Source organism: Erythrolamprus reginae, chromosome 1 (assembly GCF_031021105.1).
Source record: "Erythrolamprus reginae isolate rEryReg1 chromosome 1, rEryReg1.hap1, whole genome shotgun sequence".
Lineage (NCBI taxonomy): Eukaryota > Metazoa > Chordata > Lepidosauria > Squamata > Dipsadidae > Erythrolamprus > Erythrolamprus reginae.
This window is the reverse complement of record NC_091950.1, coordinates 373202191-373224864: the sequence shown is the minus strand read 5'-3', so window position 1 is coordinate 373224864 and position 22674 is coordinate 373202191. Positions and strand designations below refer to the sequence as shown.

The window sequence follows — 22674 nt, the reverse complement described above, 5'->3', positions numbered from 1 at the left end:
GTACGGAGTACCCTCTTCCGTGAGTATGGGATCTGGATTTTCTTAAGTTTGCAGATAGAGCATTTTAAGGAATTCAAGGAAATAACCAGGTCATTCTTATTTAATTTTGAAAAATAATGGGAAAGGGAATTTACAGTATATTGGGAGTAAACAGGAGGCAAGTTAGGAAGAAACCTTTCTTGACTTCTTGTTAAAAAAAGTGATATGAATGCCAGTGATGACTGCATGTGACTTCAAAATTTGATGCGAAGGCTTTACATATTGTTGTGATTCAGTCTGAGGCTCCTCAGGGAACGGCTGGAAATCTGCAGGCTCCATGCTCAGAGGGGGAGGACGAGGAACAGGAGGAGGAGGAACAGGCAGACGGGGAAGAGGAATGCCAGGACGAAGAGGAGGGAGAACAGCCTGAGACCCCAGGGGGGAGCTCTCCCCAGCGAGTAGCCTGGAATCCTTAGATGAGAACGCACAAGCCATCATCGATATGAGGCAGAGAAGGGCCTCCCAACGAAGGGGACAATTAGCTAGGTATTTCTATCCCTAATAGGCAACAGCTGGGTTTGGGTGTGGTTCTCCTCAGAAAGGGTGAAAAGGCAGGCCCGCCCTTCCTGTATTGTGGAGAGTTATCTTTTGGGAGTTCTGTGACCTTGCTTCGATCCTTGGCGTCTCTGCTTCTGGTTTGTGGCCTCGAAGGCTGAAAACTTGGGGGAGGCGTGGGTTTTATTATCTACAGTGGTGTGTGTGCCAGCAAGAAGCCTGTTGTATTGTCTGGCCGTCGTGACTCTTCTGTGAAGCCTCATAGCATTCCAGTTTGTAAGAACAGTTTTTGTTCTCTGGGTTTGTTTTCAAAGATATAAAGTGACTTTGCTTTTTACCAGCGTGTCTGGCTGTTTTTTTCAGTTGGTGTTGGCGTCTGGGGGGACCCAGACAGAACACATATAAGATGGGAAGCTCATTAAATTAAAAAAAAAAACACAAATTCTTTACATTTGAGATTTACAGAATTGTCTATGATTTCCTCTCTCCCTCTTTTCTTGCCATCCTTTCACTTACTAAATCTAGATAATTTTTAATGTGAATTCCATAGATAATACATGCATATTCAGAATGAACAATTGTGTCAGCAAAAAGAAAATAACTGTGTTTTGGGAACAGTTTGTCCAATTATATTTAATGACTGAAAGGATGCTAGAAGAAACACACACGATAATAAGAAAGTTGGAAAAGTTTTGTAACCTTCTTATTACTTAAGACAAACTGTTAATAAAGTGGAAACTGGAACTGAACCTTTAAAAATATATATGACGGAAAGACTCATGTATATGACAAAATCAATTATTTCCAATCTTGTTACTTAAGAATGGTAAAAAAGAAGTCTAATAACCTCTTTTCTGAGTAACAATTTTTATTACCATACATTCTTTATGAGATGCATCATTGTGAACTGCAGGTCAAAAAATTATCTGATTCTTTTATCATTATAGACTAAGAAAGCTCTCATAGATAATTGAGAATGGAAATTACTGTCATAAGTTGTGACAGTTATAAATGACCACAAGACCTGATTTTATGCTGCAAATGGCTATAAATAGAGGCCAGTTGGCAAATGCCCAGTTTTTGTGTGAGGACATCAGAACTTTGAAATCAAATAAGTAGTTATATACTGCATATGTATATATGTATGTGTGTGTGTGTGTATAAAAATAGATATAAATTTAATACAATAAATAAGTGGTTTTGCTATTTTAAAACTTCTGCTTAATACAATACTGTAAATGGAAATGAATAAAATTTCCTAGTTTCCAGACAAAGATAGCTTAAAGTTATTTTGAAAGTTTCAGCAGGGTTTGATCCCAGTTTAGCAACTATAATTCTCGCTTGATGTTGAATGCAATAGGTCAGGGCTGTTGAAATCACGGCCGGCGGGCCGGATGCCTCACATACTAGCCACACCCTGTTTAGTGAAGGGGAAAAAAGGCCTGATGTCACATTATGTCGCAAGCTTGACACCTCTGCAACAGGCAAACATTTAATATAAATACAGTATATAAATATAAAATAAGTGAATATATTTCTCTAGCAATGGTAGACTCACCTTTTGTATGCAATACTGAAAGAGAATTATTCAACAGAGAGCAAAGATTGCTGTAGTGGTTAAAGCATCAACACTCAGACTTTCTACTAAATCTGCACTTCTATTCTACTAGTTTTTCTCATCATTCCTATCACCCATTTCTTCCCATGTTGACTGTATGACTGTAACTTGTTGCTTATATCCTAAGATTTTTATTAATATTGCTTCATTGCTTATTTGACCCCTATGACAATCATTAAGTGTTGTATCCACATGATTCTTGACAAATGTATATTTTATTTTATGTACACTGAGAGCATATGCACCAAGACAAATTCCTTGTGTGTCCAATCACACTTGGCCAATAAAAAATTCTATTCTATTCTAGAAGTCAGGAGACTCTGAATTCTAGTCCTGCCATAGGCATGAAAACAGCTTGGGTGATCTGGGGCCAATCATTCACTCTCAGCCCAACCTTCATCAGAGTTGTTATGGGGAAAACAGGAAGAGCAAGGAGTGTTAGTTATGTTTGTCGAGTTCCAGGTATAGTTATAAATGAAAAGGCAGTAGCCATCATGATCTCTGGAACGTTTAAAATTTATTTAAAACTACTAAAAACTATTAAGCTTTTGTCAGTCTCTACTGACTTCGTCAGTGTAAAATCCCCATTGAAGAGATGCTGCCTATTACGTGTGCAATGACTAAATTGAGTGACACAGTAAGTCTGAACACTAAATGAATTTGCAGTAGTGAGGAAAAAAAAAGTAAAAATGGCACATAGTCTGAGTGCAAGTGCTAAGTGTTAAGACATCTTTCAGCACAGAGTATACATTGCCCAAATGAATACGGTCAGTTACCAGACATAAAATAGTAAGTTATGATAAGTGTGTTATGTTTGGGTTGGGAAGATCTTAGTTCACATCCAGGAAACAGCATCATATTCATTGATCAGCATTGAGCATTCACTGTCTCATTTACATCCACAATTATAATTAAATTATAATCTTCTGGCAGGCTTGGGGTATGCATGGTTGTTCTTAACTGTTTTAAATTGTCTGATAGCTATTTTTAGATGCTTATTACTGTTTTTAAGAAGTTTTCTCTTATATCTTTTTTTATCTGTATTTGGTTGTGAGTCGCCTAGAGTCCTCTGGGAGTTGGGTGGCATATAAGTCCAATTAATTAATTAATTAATTAAATGAATGTGAAATAACACATTCACTAGGTAGCCAAATTTCTCTACCACTTTAGAAAAAAGGTCTTTAAAGTAGTGTTTCTCAAGATATGTGGACTTCAACTTCCAGAACTCCTCAGATATGTATAGCTGGTAAATTCTTGGAGTTGGAAGTCTACAGATCTTAAAAGTCACTGAGGCAGACAAACACTGCTCTAGATCTCTCTGCCAACCAAGGTTTTTTTTTGCACTAGTCAAGTGATTACGATGGAACCCTTTTCTGGTTTTGTATTTTGTTAGTTTGATTGTGCAAAGATCTAAGCCCTACATATTCAGCTTCAATCGATACTGCCAGGTTAAAGGCTCAACTCTGTATTTTATTTATTTATTTATTTGTCAAACATGTATACGATAGTAATAGTTTGTATAAACATACTGTAAGTAAAAATTAATGATAATAGAGGACAATAGGACAGTGATGGCAGGCACAGTGGTGCACTAATGCACATCCCTTACAGACCTCTTAAAAAAGGGAAGAGGTCGACTGTAGACAATCTAGGGTTAAAGTTTGTGGGTTTGGGGAAGAAACCAGACTCAGGTAGTGTATCCTGGGCATTGATCATTATTGCTGAAGTCATATTTTCTGCAGTCAAGTTTGGAGCGGTTTACATTTAATCTGAATCTATTGTATTGCTGCAGTTGAAGCAATATTTTTTTTTTTGGTATTGATTTCCACGAGGTACTTTTAATGTTACAGTGGCGAATCAGAAGACAATGAAAGCCTCTTCTGAAGTAAATTGAGTTTGCAACAAAATCCGAAGCGCAGCTCCTCCCTGGAACACAACAGAGGAGACCAAAGGCAGTCAGAAAGACTCCAAAGGGCGGGAGAGGGCAGTGTTAGTCCCCATTTCCTCAGCGGGCTGACAAGAGGGAAAAAAAGGCTGTGACAGAAACAGAAAGCTATGACAGTACATAACCCGGGGAAGTAAAATACACCTGAGGTGAAACAAAAACGTCTAGCATTAGTAGTTTCTTCCTCCATGAGGAGAAACCATGAAGAGGTGGCGCTGGGAAACTGACAGGGACGCCAAATCTCCTGCAAATTTACACTGCTCAAAAAAATAAATGGAACACTTAAAGAACACATCCTAGATCTGAATGAATGAAATATTCTCATTGAATACTTTGTTCTGTACAAAGTTGAATGTGCTGAGAACATGTGAAATTGATTGTCAATCAGTGATGCTTCCTAATTGGACAGTTTGATTTCACCGAAATTTGATTTCCTTGGAGTTATACTGTGTTGTTTTAAGTGTTCCCTTTATTTTTTTGAGCAGTGTATTTTATTTAATTCAATTTATTTAATTCAATTTGTATGCGGCCCAATTCCCTAAGGAGTCTCACATGTATCTAAAATACATGTCTCTAAATGTGCCTCTAAAATACATAGTTCAATGAGGGTAAACAGCCCATCACTGCTCTCGCCCTTCCTTGTAGTCGGCGCTTCGCCTCCACCACCGACCCAAGGAGGGGGCCGGGAGAAAGGATCGGGACCGCCCGAGCTCGTAAACCGATCTGAAACTTCTCTCCACGAAGTTCCCGCTAGTTAAAACTCCTTAAAATCGAGCAGAGATGGAAAATAACTCGAGCACGCGAAGGCCTCCAAAGCCAGAAGCGAGGCCGCCCCAAGCCGGGTAGGGAGAGAGACACTCCTGGCCTAAGATTTCCCCTTCGTGCCAGTCAAAGTTTTTGGCGCAAGGGATCACCAACTCTGCCGCTTTAAGACTTGTGGATTTCAACTCCCAGAATTCCCCAGCCAGCAAAGCCTATGGACTTCAGCAAGCAAAGCGGCCTGGGAAATTCTGGGAGTTGAAGTCCACATAAGTCTTAAAGTGACCTAGTTTGGATACCTTGGTAAAAATGTTGGGCTTCGGCGCCTTTTTCTTACTCTTCTCTCGCACGGAGTGTGTGTGTGTGTGTGTGTGTGTGTGTGTGTGAGAGAGAGAGAGTCGTCAGCAGCGAACTTTCGGGAGCGCCGCCGCCGCTTTTTGGCGCTCCCGGTCCTCTTCTTTTCCACCGGCGACGGCGGCCGAACCCCCGCGGAATTTCTGAGGGAACGTCGCATTCCCGCGTTTTTTACAAACTCCCAGGATCCGTCCCGAGTTTGACGCATACTCGGGAAGGGGGGCGCGCGCCTCTGTCCGGCTGTCTGTCAAGCTCTCGGCTCCGAGACCTTTCTAGCCTCCCCCCGACCTGAAAAGAGACCTCCAGACGGAACTTTACAACCTCCAAAGCCGGTTCTCTGTGGAGAAAAAAATAAACCCCGAAAGATCGGGTATTTTCTCTTCTGTTGCTCAATCCCGCTATTCGGCTCTCTTCCTTCTTTTATGCCCTCACCCCCACCGGTTCGGCAGCTTTCGTTTGAAGACTCAGGCTTCTTCTATTATTATTTTTGCGGGGAGGGGGGGGGAAACAGGCTCCTTTCCCTTTAAGAGAGCTGCGCCTCGACGGGTTGACGTCGCAACAAACGCATCTCTTTTGGAATGTATGCAAATGAGCCCTTGTGCCTCCGACCAACGAGAACCCGAGCCCGGCGCCTTCCAGCCAACGGCGTCCAAGCGCTGCTAGGGGGCGGCCAATAGATGCAAAGCGCCGGCTCTCACCATATAAGGAGCGTCCTCGCCATAAAAGGCAACATTGTATCGCTTTATATGGGGGGAAAAAGATAGCGCGCGGGGGGAGGGAGGGGGGAGGGGTTGCCCCGGCCCGGCGCGGATCCTGACTCCGGTGTGAGGCAGCGGTTGAGGAAAGGCGGGCGGGCGGACGGGCGAGGGGGGCCGGGTCGGAGCAGCCGGCGCTCGGGCCCCATGGCAGGGCCGGTCTGACCCGACGCCTTCGCCTTAGCCCCCCACATGGAAGGAAGAGGTGGCGGCGCCGGCACTATGTTACCCAGCGGAGCCGGGAACGGCGCTGCCGCCTTGGCCCGGAGCGCGGTCATGGGCATGGCGCGGACCTCCTCCGGCCGGCCGGGTGCTGGCCTTCCTCGTGGAGCGAACGGCGGGGCCGGTGCTGCAGGAATCCGCGGGCCCGGCAACGGGACGGGCCCTCCCAGCGGCCAAGGGACGTTCAGCGGCCGCTTCGAGCGAGACCGGGATGTAAGCGCGGCGGCGGCGGCCAGCGGTAGCGAAGCCGATTCGGACTCGGCCGAAGACGAGGAGTTGGTGGGCGAGCGCCGCGGCATCAAGCGGACTTTGGGGGACCTGGAACTCGGGGTGGCGGGCCCGGAGGCGGTGGCGGCGGCGGCTGCGGCGGCCGGGGCTTACGGCGGCGTGAGCGGGGCCGTCAGCGGCGCCAAGCCCGGCAAGAAGACCCGCGGCCGGGTCAAGATCAAGATGGAATTTATCGACAACAAGCTGCGACGCTACACCACCTTCAGCAAGAGGAAGACGGGCATCATGAAGAAGGTAGGGCGCCGCGCTTGGGGCGTGGAGGGGCGGGCGGGCGGGGAAGCGGGCTGCCTTCCAGCTCCAGGGTGGCCGGAGACGGCGATCGGAGTCAAGGCGGGAGGGGGGCTCCGAAAGGAAGGGCGGAAAATAAAAGATACGAAAGGTTGCCGGAGCCCCCAAAGCTGCTGCTTCGGTCGCCAAGTTCCCTTAAGACGCGGCGCCCGGGAACGTGGGAACCCGCCTTAGGAGAACACGAGGGGTTCCCTTCCCTGACATTGGCGGCGACGGCCGAGCTTCCACTTGCCGGTTCGGTTGCAGCAGCGCCGCCGGAGGATCGGCAATAGGTATTGATACCGGAAGGGAAGGCAGACGCGGGCCTACCTATCAGCCGCTTTCGCGCAGGGAAGGCACGCCCCATTCCGGCCCGGATTCAGCTCCCAGGCAGACCCCCGCCGGGAGAGCGCCAGAGAGAGAGAGAGCGATCTTTAGTTTAAATGCCGCAAAAAAAAAGGCGATTAAGAGTGAAACGCTGCCATTCATTAGCCCTCTGGGTGACCCGGAGGTCTCGGTTCCGAGGTAAGCCCCGTTGGCCTATTCCAGCACAAGAACCGATCACTTTTTTAGATTAAATTATGATAGAGTTGGAAGGGATTTTGTTGGAGAGTTGGAAGGGATTTTGTAGGTGTAGTCCAGTGTTTCCCAACCTTGGCAACTTGAAGGTATTTGGACTTCAACTCCCAGAATTCCCCAGCCAGCAAATGCTGGCTGGGGAATTCTGGGAGTTGAAGTCCAGATACCTTCAAGTTGCCAAGTTTGGGAATCACTGGACTAGTCCAACAGCCCCCCTCCCCCAAGCAAGAGTCCCTACACCATTTTGGACAAATGGCAGTCCAATTAGCATTAGCCTTTAAACTTATACACCGCTTCACCTCTCTTAGCGGTTTACAGAGAGTAAGCACATTGCCCCCAACAATCTGGGTCCCTTCATTTGACCAACCTCAGAAGGATGGAAGGCTGAGTCAACCTTGAGCCTACCCAGATTTGATCTGCCAAACTGCTGGCAGCTGGTGATCAGCAGACATAGCTTGCAGGACTGCATTCTAAAAGCTGCACCACCAAGGCTCTTAAGTCGGGTTTCTGGGATGGTGGGGTGGTTGGGGAGCGTTGCCCAAGTTTCCCGGATTGAGTACAGAGAGCCCAATCTCCTTTTGAAAGTCTCACGCTCTCTCTGTGCTCAATTGGGGAAACTTGGTCAATGCTCCCCAGCACTATGGTTGTAGAGACCTGAGTTCCCTTTGGGATATAAGGGTTGTGCTTCTTTCTGTGTATAAGAGGGAAGAATGACCTGCATGTTGGAAATGCGTCAGATCAATCTGTAGGAAGGGAATGAATGTTAATGGTATAGGCCAGTGATGTCGAACCTATAGCACGGGTGCCACAGGTGGCACACAGAGACATATCTGTTGGCACGCAAGCCGTTGCCCTAGCTCAGATCCAACATGCATGTGTGTGCCGGCCAGCTGATTTTTGGCTCACATGGAGGCTCTGGCGGGGTGTTTTTGGCTTCCAGAGAGCCTTTGGGGAGATGGAGAGGGCGTTTTTACCCTCCCTCAGCTCCAGGAAAGCATTTGTAGCCTGGGGAGGGCAAAACGGGAACCTACTGAGCTCACCAGAAGTTTGGAAACAGACCATTTCTGGCCTCCAGAGGGCCTCTAGGAGTCAGGGGAAGCTGTTTTCACCCTCCCCATACATTGGATTATGGATGTGGGCACTCATGCAGGCACGATAGTGTATGCACATGCTCTTTCCGCACCCGAGGAAATAAAAGTTTGCCATCACTGGTGTAGGGACTCCTACTTGGAGGTGAGGGGGTTGGACTAGATGACCTACAAGGTCCCTTCTAACTCTAGTAATCTATCTTAAACACGTATCCAAATGTGCTAGTTTCTTCACTGGTTCTTTTAATTTCCTGTCAAATAGAATTTCACTGGATTAATGTTGATGATAACTTTGATCAGACCTCCACCTTTATTCCCCCCCCCCCAAGGAACTCTACTTGCAGACCAGAGTGCATAGGATTGCAATTTTAGATGACTAAGGAGCTGAAGTTGCAGTGGGTTCTACTTATTGTAACTTGTGCTTATGTCAGGATGTATTCCAGTATGTCACTAACTGACTTGACAAACCTATGTAAAAATGATATCCTAGACATTTCTATGTTCAGCTTGATAGAAAATAGTTTTTGTCAAAAGTATAGCTATTGTTGCAACTAGATAAAGCTAATAGTTAACTTTTTACTCTTTGATTGGCTAACTCAGGGGTCCCCAAACTTTAAGACCTGTGGACTTCAACTGGCTGGATAATTCTGGGAGTTGAAGTCCACAAGACTTAAAGTTGCCAAGTTTGAAGACCTCTGAGCTAAATGGTCACCCGTAAAACTTTTAGACAATTAAAAAAAACCCTCTTCAAATATGATCTTGCCTTTTCTGGAAGTTTTGGGTTATAATCCCAGTTACTTTCTGCCAACGAAGTACAAGCAATTTACTTTCAGATGTGTTGGACTATAACTCACCAATGTGTATACTGACATTTCTGAAATTATTTTTATAAATTGATACATCAGCATGGACATTGAAGAATGTTGACAGCCTTTGGCAATAGTCTGCCTGATCTAGATAAAAATACTGCTTAATCTGCTCCTTGCCAGGAATAGCATAAAAAGAATTACAGTATGTGTGCATATTCACCTCTTTGTGCATTCCACAGTAGAATTTGGATCACTTTAATGCTGCGACTCTACTTCTGGGTACAATTTTAATGAATTCTGAAAATCTAATGTTCAGTGTTTAGTCTGTATTTCTGGGCATTTCCTTATTTATACAATTTGGCTTTATAAACAGTAAGTGTCTTGGAGATAAAATAAGAATATATAGTTCAGGATTGTCCAAAGTTTTAATTCTTATGTAAATCTGATTCCTTATTCAGTGTAATTATTGTTGATAGTGGCTAAAGCTAAATCATTGTTTAATTAGAGGTTTTTAAACCATAGTTGCCTGAATTCACTTAATGCCAAGCAGTGCAATAGTACCAAGACTAAAACTGTTGTTTACAAGTCACAGTGGTTGAATTCTCATTACAGTCTAACTTAAAAACAAATAAAATCGTATTATAGCTTGATGGGTTGGTGAAAGATACATTTTGTTGTTGTCATGAAGCCACTTCTTATTCATACTAAGACTTCTGTCCTTTTTAGCATTTGGAAAGAGATTGTAACACTTTGATTGCCCCACTGGATGGAAGTGGGGATCCAGTACCCAACACTGAGCTACACCTAGTTTCTCTGAACCTTGATTTTCCCAATATCATCCATTCTCACGACATTTGCAAATCATTTGGTTGGGGAACTCTGAGTTAGCTTATGCTAGAAGCCAGTGAAAAACATCCATTCCATTTATTTTTCTTTATCACATATATCTTTATGTTGTAAACCTCCCTGAATCTCTGGAGGAGAGTGGCCTAGAAATTGAAATAATAAATAAATATGCATTTTATTATTTTATCTCCATACCATCCAGAGATTGATGGTGCATAAATTTGACAAATATTTTTTTAAAAAACTGTAAGATTTAAAAAAAAATGTTATAATGCTGCATTTACCATTTTGGGTCAACCTGGGGATTTAAAAAAAATCAGCATGCAAATATTTTAAATATTTCCTATTGACTTGTTCATTAAAACAACATTGCATGAGTATAGCCATTGTTCTATAACTTAAAACCATCAGTTGTGACTTACTACATATGCAGCTAGCCATTTGGGGCTGTTCAGCAAATCGTGTAGTGTGGCAGGTTTCATCTGGTGTGTTGTGGCATATTGGTATGCTGCAAAAGATACACAGGTGTGATGTATCAGCCAGATTGTTGCTTCCTGTGACTTCACTAGTGGCAGGTTGCCTCCATGTTTCTCCACAAGTCCCAGCAATTAGTGACATTGTTGGACTTTTGGTTTAGTGATGCAGAAGTTCCACCTATCAGTCATGTATTGTGAGATGCAAAAGATTGAAAACCTCTGGCGTACAGTAGTGTAATATATCAACTCAGCTACAGTGCATTGTTTCTTATGTTGGGTCAAAAAGTCATTTGCGGATATTTTATCTTGAGTCATTAATTAGTCTTCTCAATACACACAATTTAGCCCAACGTTGTGGTGTTGCCAGTGTTAAATAATGGAGGGGATGGACATGTGCAGCAGCACCTGTTGGGTTATGATCTTGCATATGACCTGTTACTTGCAGCCTGAGTCAAAAAAGAGTGCAAATTTGAAAAGTCATGATGCTTTCTTGGCAGGATAAAGAGAAGACAAATAGAGTGGTACCTCTTCTTACGAACTTAATTCGTTCCGTGACCAGGTTTGTAAGTAGAAAAGTTTGTAAGAAGAAGCAATTTCCCCATAGGAATCAATGTAAAAGCAAATAATGCGTGCAACCCCATCCCAAAAGTCACTCCTTTTGCTTTGCGCCCCTGGGAATCCCTGCCTCCGGACTTTCATTGCCAGCTGAAGCGCCTTTTCTTGCATTCCTGGGATTCCCCTGAGCCTCCTCTCGCTAGGAATCCCCGCCTCCGAACGTCCGTTGCCAGCTGAAGCGCCCCTTCTTGCGTTGGGATTTCCCTGAGCGAGGGGGAGGCTCAGGGGAATCCCAGCAATGCAAGAACGGGCGCTTCGGTTGGCAACGGACGTTCGGAGGCGGGGATTCTCAGCGAGGGGTGGCTCGGGAATCCCAGCGCTTCGGCTGGCAATGGAAGTTCCGGAGGCGGGGCATCCCAGCGGTGGCGGCTAAGGTTCATAAGTTGAAAATAGTTAGGAAGAAGATGCAAAAAAATCTTAAAACACCAGGTTCGTATCTTGAAAAGTTCGTTAGTAGAGGCGTTCGTAAGAAGAGGTACCACTGTATATCCTTTCTAGGAATGCCCTGAATGACCGACAATTGGGAGATCTCATGCTGTTGATTAATTTAGCCTTCCAACGTACTTGGGCAGTTTTATTTTAAAAACCAAAACAGTTTCCAAAGCAACTAAAAATGATTAGACATAGCTCAGACCTTGTCTGAAAGCTTATAATCTAAAAGAGAAAAAGGAGCGAAGGAAAAGAAAACGCAGGCGTTATTTCTCAAAAGTTTTGTTCATAGGGAAGACTCCAAAGTATTTTTAAGAACCAAATGCTGCTATCAAGGTGGCAAGATCCACAGGATAGAATATAGAGCAGTGTTAAATTTTCAGCTTTAGTTTGGTGCAGTGGGTTGTACTTAAGATTTTGAGGCAAGGGGAAAGGCTGAATTGCAAGGTGGGGCAGAATGGGTATGTTGGCAGGACTGGGATTTTCTGTTTTTGCCCCCAGATAATAGTAGAATGGAGAATTCTGGGAGTTGAAGTCCACAAATCTTAAACTTGCCAAGTTTGAAGACCTCTGTCGTAGGGGCATGGTTTTGAAAATATTATGCCTAATTTAAGTTTTTTTTGTTTTCTAACTTGAAAAATTAAGGCTGTTAGTTTTTTACAGTTGAAAATGAGGTTGCAATACCTATTGGGCTTTATATGTACTCCATTCACATAATCCTGTTGCTGTTACTAAATTTAAGTGGCTTAAATGTAAAACCCAGGCTCATTAACAACTGAGGCCCCTGGATTCCATGAAATGCATGAACTCTGCTCGATAGACTCCTAATCAAACTTCCCATAGAAAGCATGAATATCACTTTAATGCGATTCCCAGGAAAAAGCAATGCTGGGTGGTAAATGTTTGAGCATCGGCTTTGTTTTTCATGTTAAATCATGTACACCCAACAAGTGGAATGATGGCTTAGTTGAGGGCACTCCTGGGTGACTTTGTCTCACCTCCAAGGGTTAACCAAGTCAGGCCAAATTAGTTTTCAGTTTAGAGTTTAGACTACCTGGGAATATCAGGGCTGTCACTTAGGCTGGGAAGCTGGGGACATCTTGGAAAAAGGCCATGGAAAGCCGCTTCTGTATTTTGGCCAAGAAAAGTGCATGATGTCACCAGGAATTGAACCTGACTCAAAGAAAAAATTTCTTTTTATAAAGCCATAAATTATATGGCAAATTATAGAAATCACATTGTATTGCAGCAGAAAAGGAACAACATATTTGTATACAGCTGCATAACAATCCTGGGTAATTTGTCTGACATGCTCACTATCTTAAATAGAAAACTACCTTTAGATAGGTTTTACTCCAAAAGCAGTTTATTAAAGTAAATTTGATAAAATAAATTTGATGAAAATAAAAAATATCTGGTTTCTTTAAAAATAAAACAATCTTTATCCACCCTGCCTGTCTTATGTACGGTAAGTGGCATTTAAACCTCAAACAGTTCCAAAATTTTGTTTGAAATACTTTTTGTTAGGAAAAAAAAATCATCTCATGTCTTTTAATTGCCCTGAGATAATATTTGATTGCATTTAGTTTCAATGAATTATAAGTTTGGCAATATTGTATGAGTATTCTCACAAAACTCTTCGTGGGGAGGCTTGCCATTCCCAAAATGGCTGTTATGGATGATGATGCTAATTACAAAATATTAATTTACCTGGATGCCCCTTTTTCAGATTTCTCTAGGACCAATCAGGAAAGAGGAGAACAATTATCTCTAAGTACAGGTTAACAGATTTATTACAGAAAGGTTTATTGTAAAAACACAAGAAGGTCACCTGTTGGGTTACAGTGTTGCTTTTCTGGATTCCTCTCTGCAAGTTATGTTTACAAACCTCCAGCAGTACTAAAATCATGAATTGGGTCTAAATGTTGTTTTCTTTAAAAAACCTAAAAATCAGTGGGTATTATTTTTATTCTAATGTTTTTTAATATTTCAAATAATTTAAAAAAAAATAATGAAAGAAAATAATGAAACAATGGAAAAGGACGACCACCAACTCCCAGTCTTTGAAGAGGGGCGGCATACAAATCTAATAAATAATAATAATAATAATAATAATAATAATAACAACAACAACAACAACAACAACAGGTACCATAAAATACAGGTAACAGTTTTTCCCCCAAAAAAACATGGTAACGGTGAAGAATAAAGCAGTCACTGTATGGAATATAAGACTGGATTGTGACATGACCTGAGTGAAAGTCTTCTGTGTTAGCAAAAACCTCAGAAGAGAATGTTTGGCTGCATAGCTAGAGGTATAACAAGCAGGAAGAGGGAGATTGTGATCCCGCTGGTGAGACCACATTTGGAATACTACTGTGTTCAGTTCTGGAGACCTCACCTACAAAAAGATATTGACAAAATTGAACGGGTCCAAAGATGGCTACAAAAATGGTGGAAGGTCTTAGCATAACATTTATCAGGAAAGACTTAATGAACTCAATCTGCATAGTCTGGGGGACAGAAGGGAAAGGGGGAACATGATTGAAACATTTAAATATGTTAAAGGGTTAAATAAGGTTCAGGAGAGAAGTGTTATTAATAGGAAGGTGAACACAAGAACAAGGGGGTACAATCTGAAATTAGTTGGGGGAAAGATCAGAAGCAACGTGAGAAAATATTATTTTACTGAAAGAGTAGTAGATGCTTGGAACAAACTTCCAGCATATGTGGTTGGTAAATCCACAGTAACTGAACTTAAACATGCTTGGGGTAAACATATATCCATCCGAAGATAAAATACAGGAAATAGTATAAGGGCAGACTAGATGGACCATGAGGCCTTTTTCTGCCGTCAATGTTTCTATATTTCTATGTCTTTAACCCTGAAAATGGGGTATCATTGAGTGGCGGATTGCTACTGGCTTTAAAACCGGTTAACTGAGTGCACTTCTTTGTTGCGTGTGCACAGTTCAGAAGAAATAGAACTTCTGTATTGCAAACTAGGCAAGGAATACGGAAAACAACCGCTGAGTGGCAATTCATCTGCCACCTGTGATCAGCTTGGCTTTGGAAGCAGAGATAAAGGTCAGTATAACCCAGGGGCGGGTGGGTGGCCCCACTTTCTCCAAGCTAAGAGAGAACCGGTTCTCTCTTGGCTTGGAGTCAGAGCTACCGGTTCTAAGGAGCCCGTCCGAACCAGCAGTACCCCACCACTGGCATCATCATCGCACATGAACTACTCCGCCCACAGGAAGATCCAGATTGAAAACCTAAACCAGCCTTCTGTCTGATGTCATTCTAATGTGCTGGAAGCTTTTCCTACCATTCATAGTCAGCCACAATTGGCTGGAAATAAGGGGAGCTATCAATGAACATTGGCTGTGACTGGATCACAGTATTGGTAATAGTAGCTGGACTCCGTGGGAAAAACAGAACATTGAAGATGGGTGATTTAAGTGAATAAGGTATGAGCAGATATATTAAAAGCTGTTCCATATTCAAGCAATTGCTGATAATCAAAAGTTTCTTGTTAAGAGTATTGGGTAGTCGTTCTCAAACATTTTGGTCTCAGGACCCCTTATTTAAAATTTAAAATTGTTTAAAAGTATTTTAAAAGTATTTAAAATTATTGAGGACCTCAAAGAATTTTGGTTTATATGGGTTAGATTGATTGACACTTACTGTATTAGAAATTGAAACATAATTTTTTAAAAAAACTATTTGACTTTGTGAACCCCCGAAAATCCCACCTTTGCTTATAGATAGTTGTCATTTAACAACTGTCTTGTTTAGTAACATTTTGTAGTTACAACAGTGATGAAAAAGCAAAAGAAAGCTTAAAGATCATCAGCACGATGACAGTTTTATTTAGCAATAGCTTTGTATAACAACCAAATTGAAAGTCCTAATTGTGATCACTAAATGAGGACTAACTTCATTTACCGGTGTATACTATCAAATATTGCAGTATTTGCTAGTGGTGTGATCAATACATACATGTTGTCACTTGTCCTCCTGGACATATTGGCCCAGGGGGACAAACATTGGAACTCTTGAACTAAGGCATAATTAATAAGGACTGAATCTGAATCTTGTCTGGTTTATTAACTTCATTATATCTAAATTGGGCCAGCGAATCTTGTTTCATAGATTAAGCATTTATTGCATATCTACCAACTATGAAAGTTTCCAAATTGTATTTTAATTTAGCTGAAAGGAGGGCACTTTAATTTTGATTACACTTTGATCTTCTCATATAAACAATTTAGTAGTTTTTATTCAACCTAGAGTCCATGAAGTCTGTGGAAGTAAAGGGTAGGTAAAGGTTAGTTGGATGCCACAGCTTCTTGGGCTGCAGGTATGGAGGGAACCTAAGAACATAAGAGCCATGCTGATTCGGGCCAAAGCCCATCGAGTCCAGCATTCTGTGTCACACTGTGGCCCACCAATTGTCCATGGGGATCTTGAGCAGAAAGAGAAGGCAAGACCCTCCCTTTCCCCTGACCCCCAACAAATGGTACTCAAGGGAATCCTGCCTGCCTCAAGCAACAAAGAGGCGGCACTTGGATATCCGTTTCAATAACCAGAATTTTGGTCCAAGCTAATTACTGCATCTCTTGTCCATCCAACACACAAATAGGGGCGGCATACAAATCTAATAAATAATAATAATAAAATATGCATTTGTAGAGAACCTCATTCATTCTGATGGTAGTACATTGCAACTTTGCCATTCACATGAATTTTTTATGATGGTTAGTATATTCTAGGAAGCATTACAAAATGGGAACTGGACTTTTCTTTGCACCTAGTATTTGTCTTTCCTTTAAAAAAATCTTCCTACCAAACTGCAAGATTTAGACTGGTGTTATTGGGGAAAAATGCATAGTGTGATTGCAAACCTCCATACATACATTTGAGAAACACCTTAAGAGTTTTGCTTTCCCCATACTGATGGTATGCAATGAATAGCATGGCAGCTGTTTATCTTTGGGACAAAATTGAATAGCTTCAGCTGTCGTGCTTTCTGGGTATATTACTAGAGGTCCAAGTTCTTATGTAGTGTATTGCAGACTGTTTAGCTAAATAAGAATGAAGTTCTTGGATGGTGAGCTCTCTGGACAAAACTCTACCTAGTGTCTGGGGAATAGTGTAAGATGCTATCAAGCAGCTGTGGGGTGGTGGTGATAGCAGCTTCTTGCCATTAGTGGAGTTGGCTTTCTAGAAGTTATTTACCATTGTTCAATAATGGAGTCAGTGAATGCTAAAAGGTTGCAATTGAATTAAGAAAAAAAGGGGTTGCTCAGCTTTAGGAGTTCAGTGTATTTAAGATGGGGATCTATTTGACTTGAAAGAGCAGCTTGTTGGGATGCTTTTGGATCTCACCTTTCTCTGGCTCTCCAGGTGGCAGCAGCTATGAAGGGATGCAGTGATGTATAGTGAACCTATATGGCTCAGGGCCAGGCTATTTGCAGGACCGCCTTCTGCCGCATACCTCCCAGTGACCAATAAGAGCCCTCAGAGTCGGCCTCCTCTGGGTCTTGTCAGCCAAACAGTGTTAACTGGTGGGTGTGCGGGGAAGGGCCTTCTCTGTGGTGGCTCCCATTCTATGGAACCAATTGCTTCCGGAGATTCGTATCCTCCCCACCTATCCGGCCTTCTGCAAAGCTGTAAAGACCTGGCTTTTCCAGCAGGCCTGAGGCCATTGATCGAATGAGATATTGCCTAGATATGGCCACGAGTGATAGTGAGTGTATGTATGTTTTAGTAGGGTTTTCAATTAATGTTTTTATGCTGCTTTTAAAAATTGTTTTTTATTTGTTGGAAGCCACCCAGAGTCCTTCAGGAGTTGGGCTGCATGTAAGCACGACAAATAAATAAATAAATAAATAAATAAACAAATTAATAAGTAATAAATAAATTAATAAATTAATAAATTAAGCAAACAAACAACCATGTAGAATAGCAGTGGTGATCCTTTTTGATCCATTTGTATCTTGCATGCCTTACTCAGAGCCATTGGTTATGTCATAGTTGAATTACTGCTGTATGCCCCATCTGGAGTTGTCCCTGAAGAGCAACCAGAGTGCAGCATCTAGGGTCCTAATCAATACATAATATTGGGATTACATATTGAATGTTTTGTACTAGAAGCCAGTTGCTTTCCAGAGCAATTCAAGATGTGGGTTTTCATCTTTAAAGCTATAATTATCTGAAGGCTTGAAAGTTTTAAAAGGACCTCATTCAGATAAACTTATCAAGTTGCTAAAAACTGTAAAAAAAGGTCTTTAAAATCTTTATCAATTTTTTTCTTTTATTGATCTTTAATTTCAGTGTTTGTTTTACTGTCTTCTGGATTGCTTTTAAACTATTAAGGTGATTCGCTTAAAACCATTTGTTTTTGATCATTTGAAGTTAACAGCGGCACTAAAAGAGTGACGTGACTGTTTTTCAGACAACTGTTTGCGGCAACCCATGTTTATGTGATCAGCATTTGGATGCTTGGCAACTGGCGTGTATTTATAAAGACTGTAATGTCCCAGGATCATGTGATCACCTTTTGTGACCTCCTGAAAAACAAAGTCAATGGGGAAGTCATATTCATTAGCAACCATAATACTAACTTAACTGAGTTAGTATTGAGCGTTTTAACTTAACTTAATAAGTGTGGTGACAAAGGTTGTAAAAGGGGCAAAATGACTTAACAACTATCTTGCTTAGTGACAGACATTTTGAACTCAATTATGGTCATAGGTCAAGGACTACCTGTTCTGTTAGTGCCACTACAGACAATCCTCAATGGCCACAATAGGGACTGGAAAATTTGTTTAGTGGAACAGTTGTTAGTGAGTGATCATGTGAGCACACCTGATTTTTACATTTTTTGCTGCTGTTGAACAAATGGCTCATGGTTATTAAGTGAGACATCACATGGCTATGATTTATGACCTCCTCCTGGCTTCCCTGGCAACTTTGTTTGTTGGAAGCTGGCTAAGAAAGACAAAAGAAGATATTTCATGACTACAGATGCTGCAATCATTATAAATATGTATCACTTTGGCCATAAAGTGTGAGGGTAGGTCATAAACACCCATTTCAGTGCCAGTGTAATTTTGAATGATTGCTAAATCAATGGTAATAATTCAAAGACTATCTGATGGTAAACCTATGGCACATGTGCTGCAGGTGGCATGCGGAGCCGTATCCGAGGGCACGCAAGGCCTTGCCCTATGACAGCATGTGCGCTCTGGCCAGCTGATTTTCGGCCTTCCGGAGGGCGGGAGGAGGTTGTTTTCACTCTTCCCAGGCTTCAGGAAAGCCTCCGGAGCCTGTGGAGGGCGAAAAACGGAACTCACAGACCTACTGGAGTTTGTTTCTGAACTTCCAGTAGGCTTGTTGGGCTGCTTTTTTTTGCCTTCCTCAGGCTTCAGGAGACTTTTGGATGGCGAAAAATGGCCCAACTGAAATCTAGAAGCTTCAGGTGATGCCTGTGCACATGCATGGGGGCGTCAGCTTGGGTGTGTGTGTACCTGCATGAGCAGGATGAGGGCATTGCATTATGGGTGTGGGCACGTGTGCCCTTTTGGCACCCGAGCAAAAAACAGTTCACCATCACCATACCATTGGGGTATCTGTGTGAAGGACGCTGTTATTATTATTGTTGTTGTTGTTATTATTATTATTATTATTAGTAGTAGTAGTAGTATTATTATTATAATGTAAAACTGTTATTTTAGATTTTAATTATTAGATTTGTTACCATGTATTGTTTTTATCACTGTTGTGAGCCGCCCTGAGTCTACGGAGAGGGGCGGCATACAAATCTAATTAATAATAATAATAATTATTATTATCATTATTATTGTTGTTGTTTGCTTGTTTATTAATTAATTAATTAGACTTGTATGCCGCACCTCTCCAAGGACCCGAAGCGGCTCACAACATGAATACAAACAATATGTACACAAATCTAATAGTTAATAGTTATAGCCACCCCGAGTCTTCGGAGAGGGGCAGCATACAAATCTAATAAACTATAAACTAAACTAAAAACAGTAAATTAAAATCCCATTATATAAAAAACAGTCAGTCTAGTCAATCACATGCACACATAATATTTAACGGTCAGATAAGTAGGGGGCATGATCTAGCTGCCCCAAACCTGGCGACATAGATGGGTCTTAAGTGTCTTGCGGAAGGCGAGGCGGGTGGGGGCAGGAGGGAGCTGATTCCAGAGGGCCGGAGCCGCCACAGAGAAGGCTCTTCACCTAGGCCCCGCCAAACGACATTGTCTTGTCGATGGGACCTTGAGAAGGCCAACTCTGTGGGAGCTTATCGGACGCCGGGATTTGTACAATTGTCATGTTTAATCAAGTCCTTAAAAATCCAATGATTTACTTTTGTCACTTGTAGTTTTGTCTGTGCTTTACTTTGTTTTACTTCTTAACACCTAGGGTAGAAAGATACAGAATAAATAACTATGTTTGGGCTAGTTAGAAAACATAATTGGCTGCTTGTATCAATGAGGATTGAACTTCCTCAGCTTGCTACATATCAACACAAACACAGTTAAGAGAAGTGTTTCCCAACCTTGGCAAGTTGAAGATATTTGGACTTCAACTCCCAGAATTCCCCAGCCAGCATTCGCTGCCTGGGGAATTCTGGGAGTTGAAGTCCAAATATCTTCAACTTGCCAAGGTTGGGAAACACTGGTTTAGAGGCCATAATGAGCCTGATTAAAATTCTTTAAATGTAGAATGGCAGGATTGCAGAAGTGGAAGATTCTTGAGCACCTAGCGAGCTGTGTTACACGTTGATTGGATTGTCCTTGGGAGAGAAAAAATGCCTCATCTACTTTTGCCTATGTATCAGAATCCAGTGTTGCTATATCTCTAGTAATGCCATTTTAAGGGTTCCTTGAAATCGATGGAATCAGACATATAACTCCAATGAGCTGCAAAATACAAACTTTATAGCACCTTGGTTAAAAGGTCATGGAAGTGAGCAATAAATTTGGAGAAATAGAATCAACATATAAGGACTGTGAATATGGTCTAGTATAATATAAATATATACTGCTCAAAAAAATAAAGGGAACACTCAAATAACACATCCTAGCTCTGAATGAATGAAATATTCTCATTGAATGCTTTGTTCTGTACAAAGTTGAATGTGCACAACAGCAGGTGAAATTGATTGTCCATCATTGTTGCTTCCTAAGTGGACAGTTTGATTTCACAGAAGTTTGATTTACTTGGAGTTGTATTGTATTGTTTTTAGTGTTCCCTTTATTTTTGGGGGCATGATGAAGTTACATGTATTTAAAAAATGTAAAATGAAAAAGAGGGACAGATGAATGTGAAATTGATGTAAATTGATATAGAAAGATTGTAAAAAAATCTTGTTAAAGAAAATGTTTAATAAAAGTTATTTTTTTTCAAGAAAAAAGCCATGGTGTTTGGGATTGTTAAGGTTCATTGCAGTATAAAACATGGTGAGGAGTCCTGAGTAGGCAGGTAGTTGCATTGATTTCAACGTGTGAGTCTACACACATGCTCTTTGCTCTTTTAAATATGGCTATAATTAAATATTTAAGTATTTCATGTTTAATCATTTTATCAGTTCCTTCTATTTTATGCATTCTATTATTCTGGGCTTAGCTCATTTTTGCTTCTTTTTCCTTCGTTGACTACTTGCTATGAGTTACCATGAACTGGAAGAGTCTGATGCAGTGCTTGAAAACTGAATTCTTCAAGTGGAGCGCAGATGTGTATTTTTAAGAACTCGGGCTCATGAAATAATGCTGGCAAGTTCTCAAAGTATCTTGAACTAATGATGGATTTTCTGTAGCCCAGAGTCCTTAATGTATCCAATCTGATACCTTGGCTACTAAACCTGTTTACAAAAGCATTGGCAATAAGTATTGGCTTTGGGCTATTTGCATAGCTGAGCATCTCTTGCTTAGTTTTGAGTACTTTCATCTTCTTTGTAGTTGGAATAAAGTTTTGCAAAAAAATTCTGGCTGGATTCTTCTGCATGAACTTAAGCCAGGGCACATGCCTGAAAGCTGGACTTCTGACTGCTGCTTTGCTTTCCTTTTTCGATTTTATTCACTGACAGTGGAAGCTGACTGCTTTACGTTCTTGAAATGATCTGAATGCTTTGCCTGGAGTCAAAATGTTCTGCATATGCAGGGATGAATTATCATGTACTGATGGTCAGTTGCATTTGTCCCATTCTTTATGCAAAAATACAACACTTGCTTTTGCACTGTCATAATCTCACCCAGTTTATTCTGGCTATGGCAGACTGTTTTTTGCATTTCATTCAGCCGTATGTGGTTGGTGAGAAATGTGGGCAGAGAAAGCTTTGAACTTTTGAAGACTAAGTAAATGAGCTATGGTGGCGCAGTGGTTAGTTGGCAGTATTGCAGGCTACTTCTCCTGATTGCCAGCAGTTTGGCAATTTGAATCTCACCAGGCTCAAGATTGACTCAGCCTTCTATCCTTCCGAGGTCGGTAAAGTGAGGATCCAGATTGTTGGGGGCTGACTCTGTAAACTGTAAACACTTAAAGAGCTGTAAAGCATTATGAAGGGATATACTGTACTGTATACTGATAAGTCTAAGTACTATTGCTATTGCTAAATATTTGATAATCAGCTTTGTTTGACAACAGCTGAATTTTGACTGATTTGTATGTTTGTGTGTTTCATTTAATAGATGGTTAGGGTTTTTATTGTTAGTATAAGGTTTTTTTTACTGTTTTTATTATTTATATTTGACTTTTTGTAACGCTGTATTTTTATTGTTATAAGCATGGAGTTGGGCGGCATAAAAGTCAAATTATTATTATTTTATTGGTTTGTTGGTAACCAGCAAAGGAAGAGTGAACAATCCCATATCTGTTCTTCCACTTGATGGCCTTTTTCTGATCAGCTTGGAGGAGGGGGCTTCTTTTCTCTATCTTTCTACTTTGTTTTTGTGATGGTTACAGAAGTGCTCCATCATGAGTATGACAACCCACTCACTCATCTGTGCATGTCATCAACTCACCTGCGACTCTCTGGAACCAGCTCCCCCCAGAGAT

At 41.6% G+C, this 22674-nt stretch overlaps 1 protein-coding gene across 3 annotated transcripts in view; it reads left to right on the top strand.

The window, feature by feature from the left end:
- Positions 1-6065: 6065 nt before the first annotated feature.
- Positions 6066-22674, top strand: part of SRF (serum response factor) — a 68018-nt gene continuing 51409 nt past the window's right edge. For 2 of the 3 annotated variants that reach the window (XM_070734582.1, XM_070734581.1), the window contains exon 1: positions 6066-6709. In XM_070734582.1, the coding sequence (XP_070590683.1) occupies positions 6158-6709 (552 nt within the window). In that variant the 5' untranslated portion in view covers positions 6066-6157. Of the gene's footprint in view, positions 6710-6833; positions 7268-22674 lie in introns of those variants that run through there. The other variant, XM_070734583.1, reaches the window with a different exon arrangement.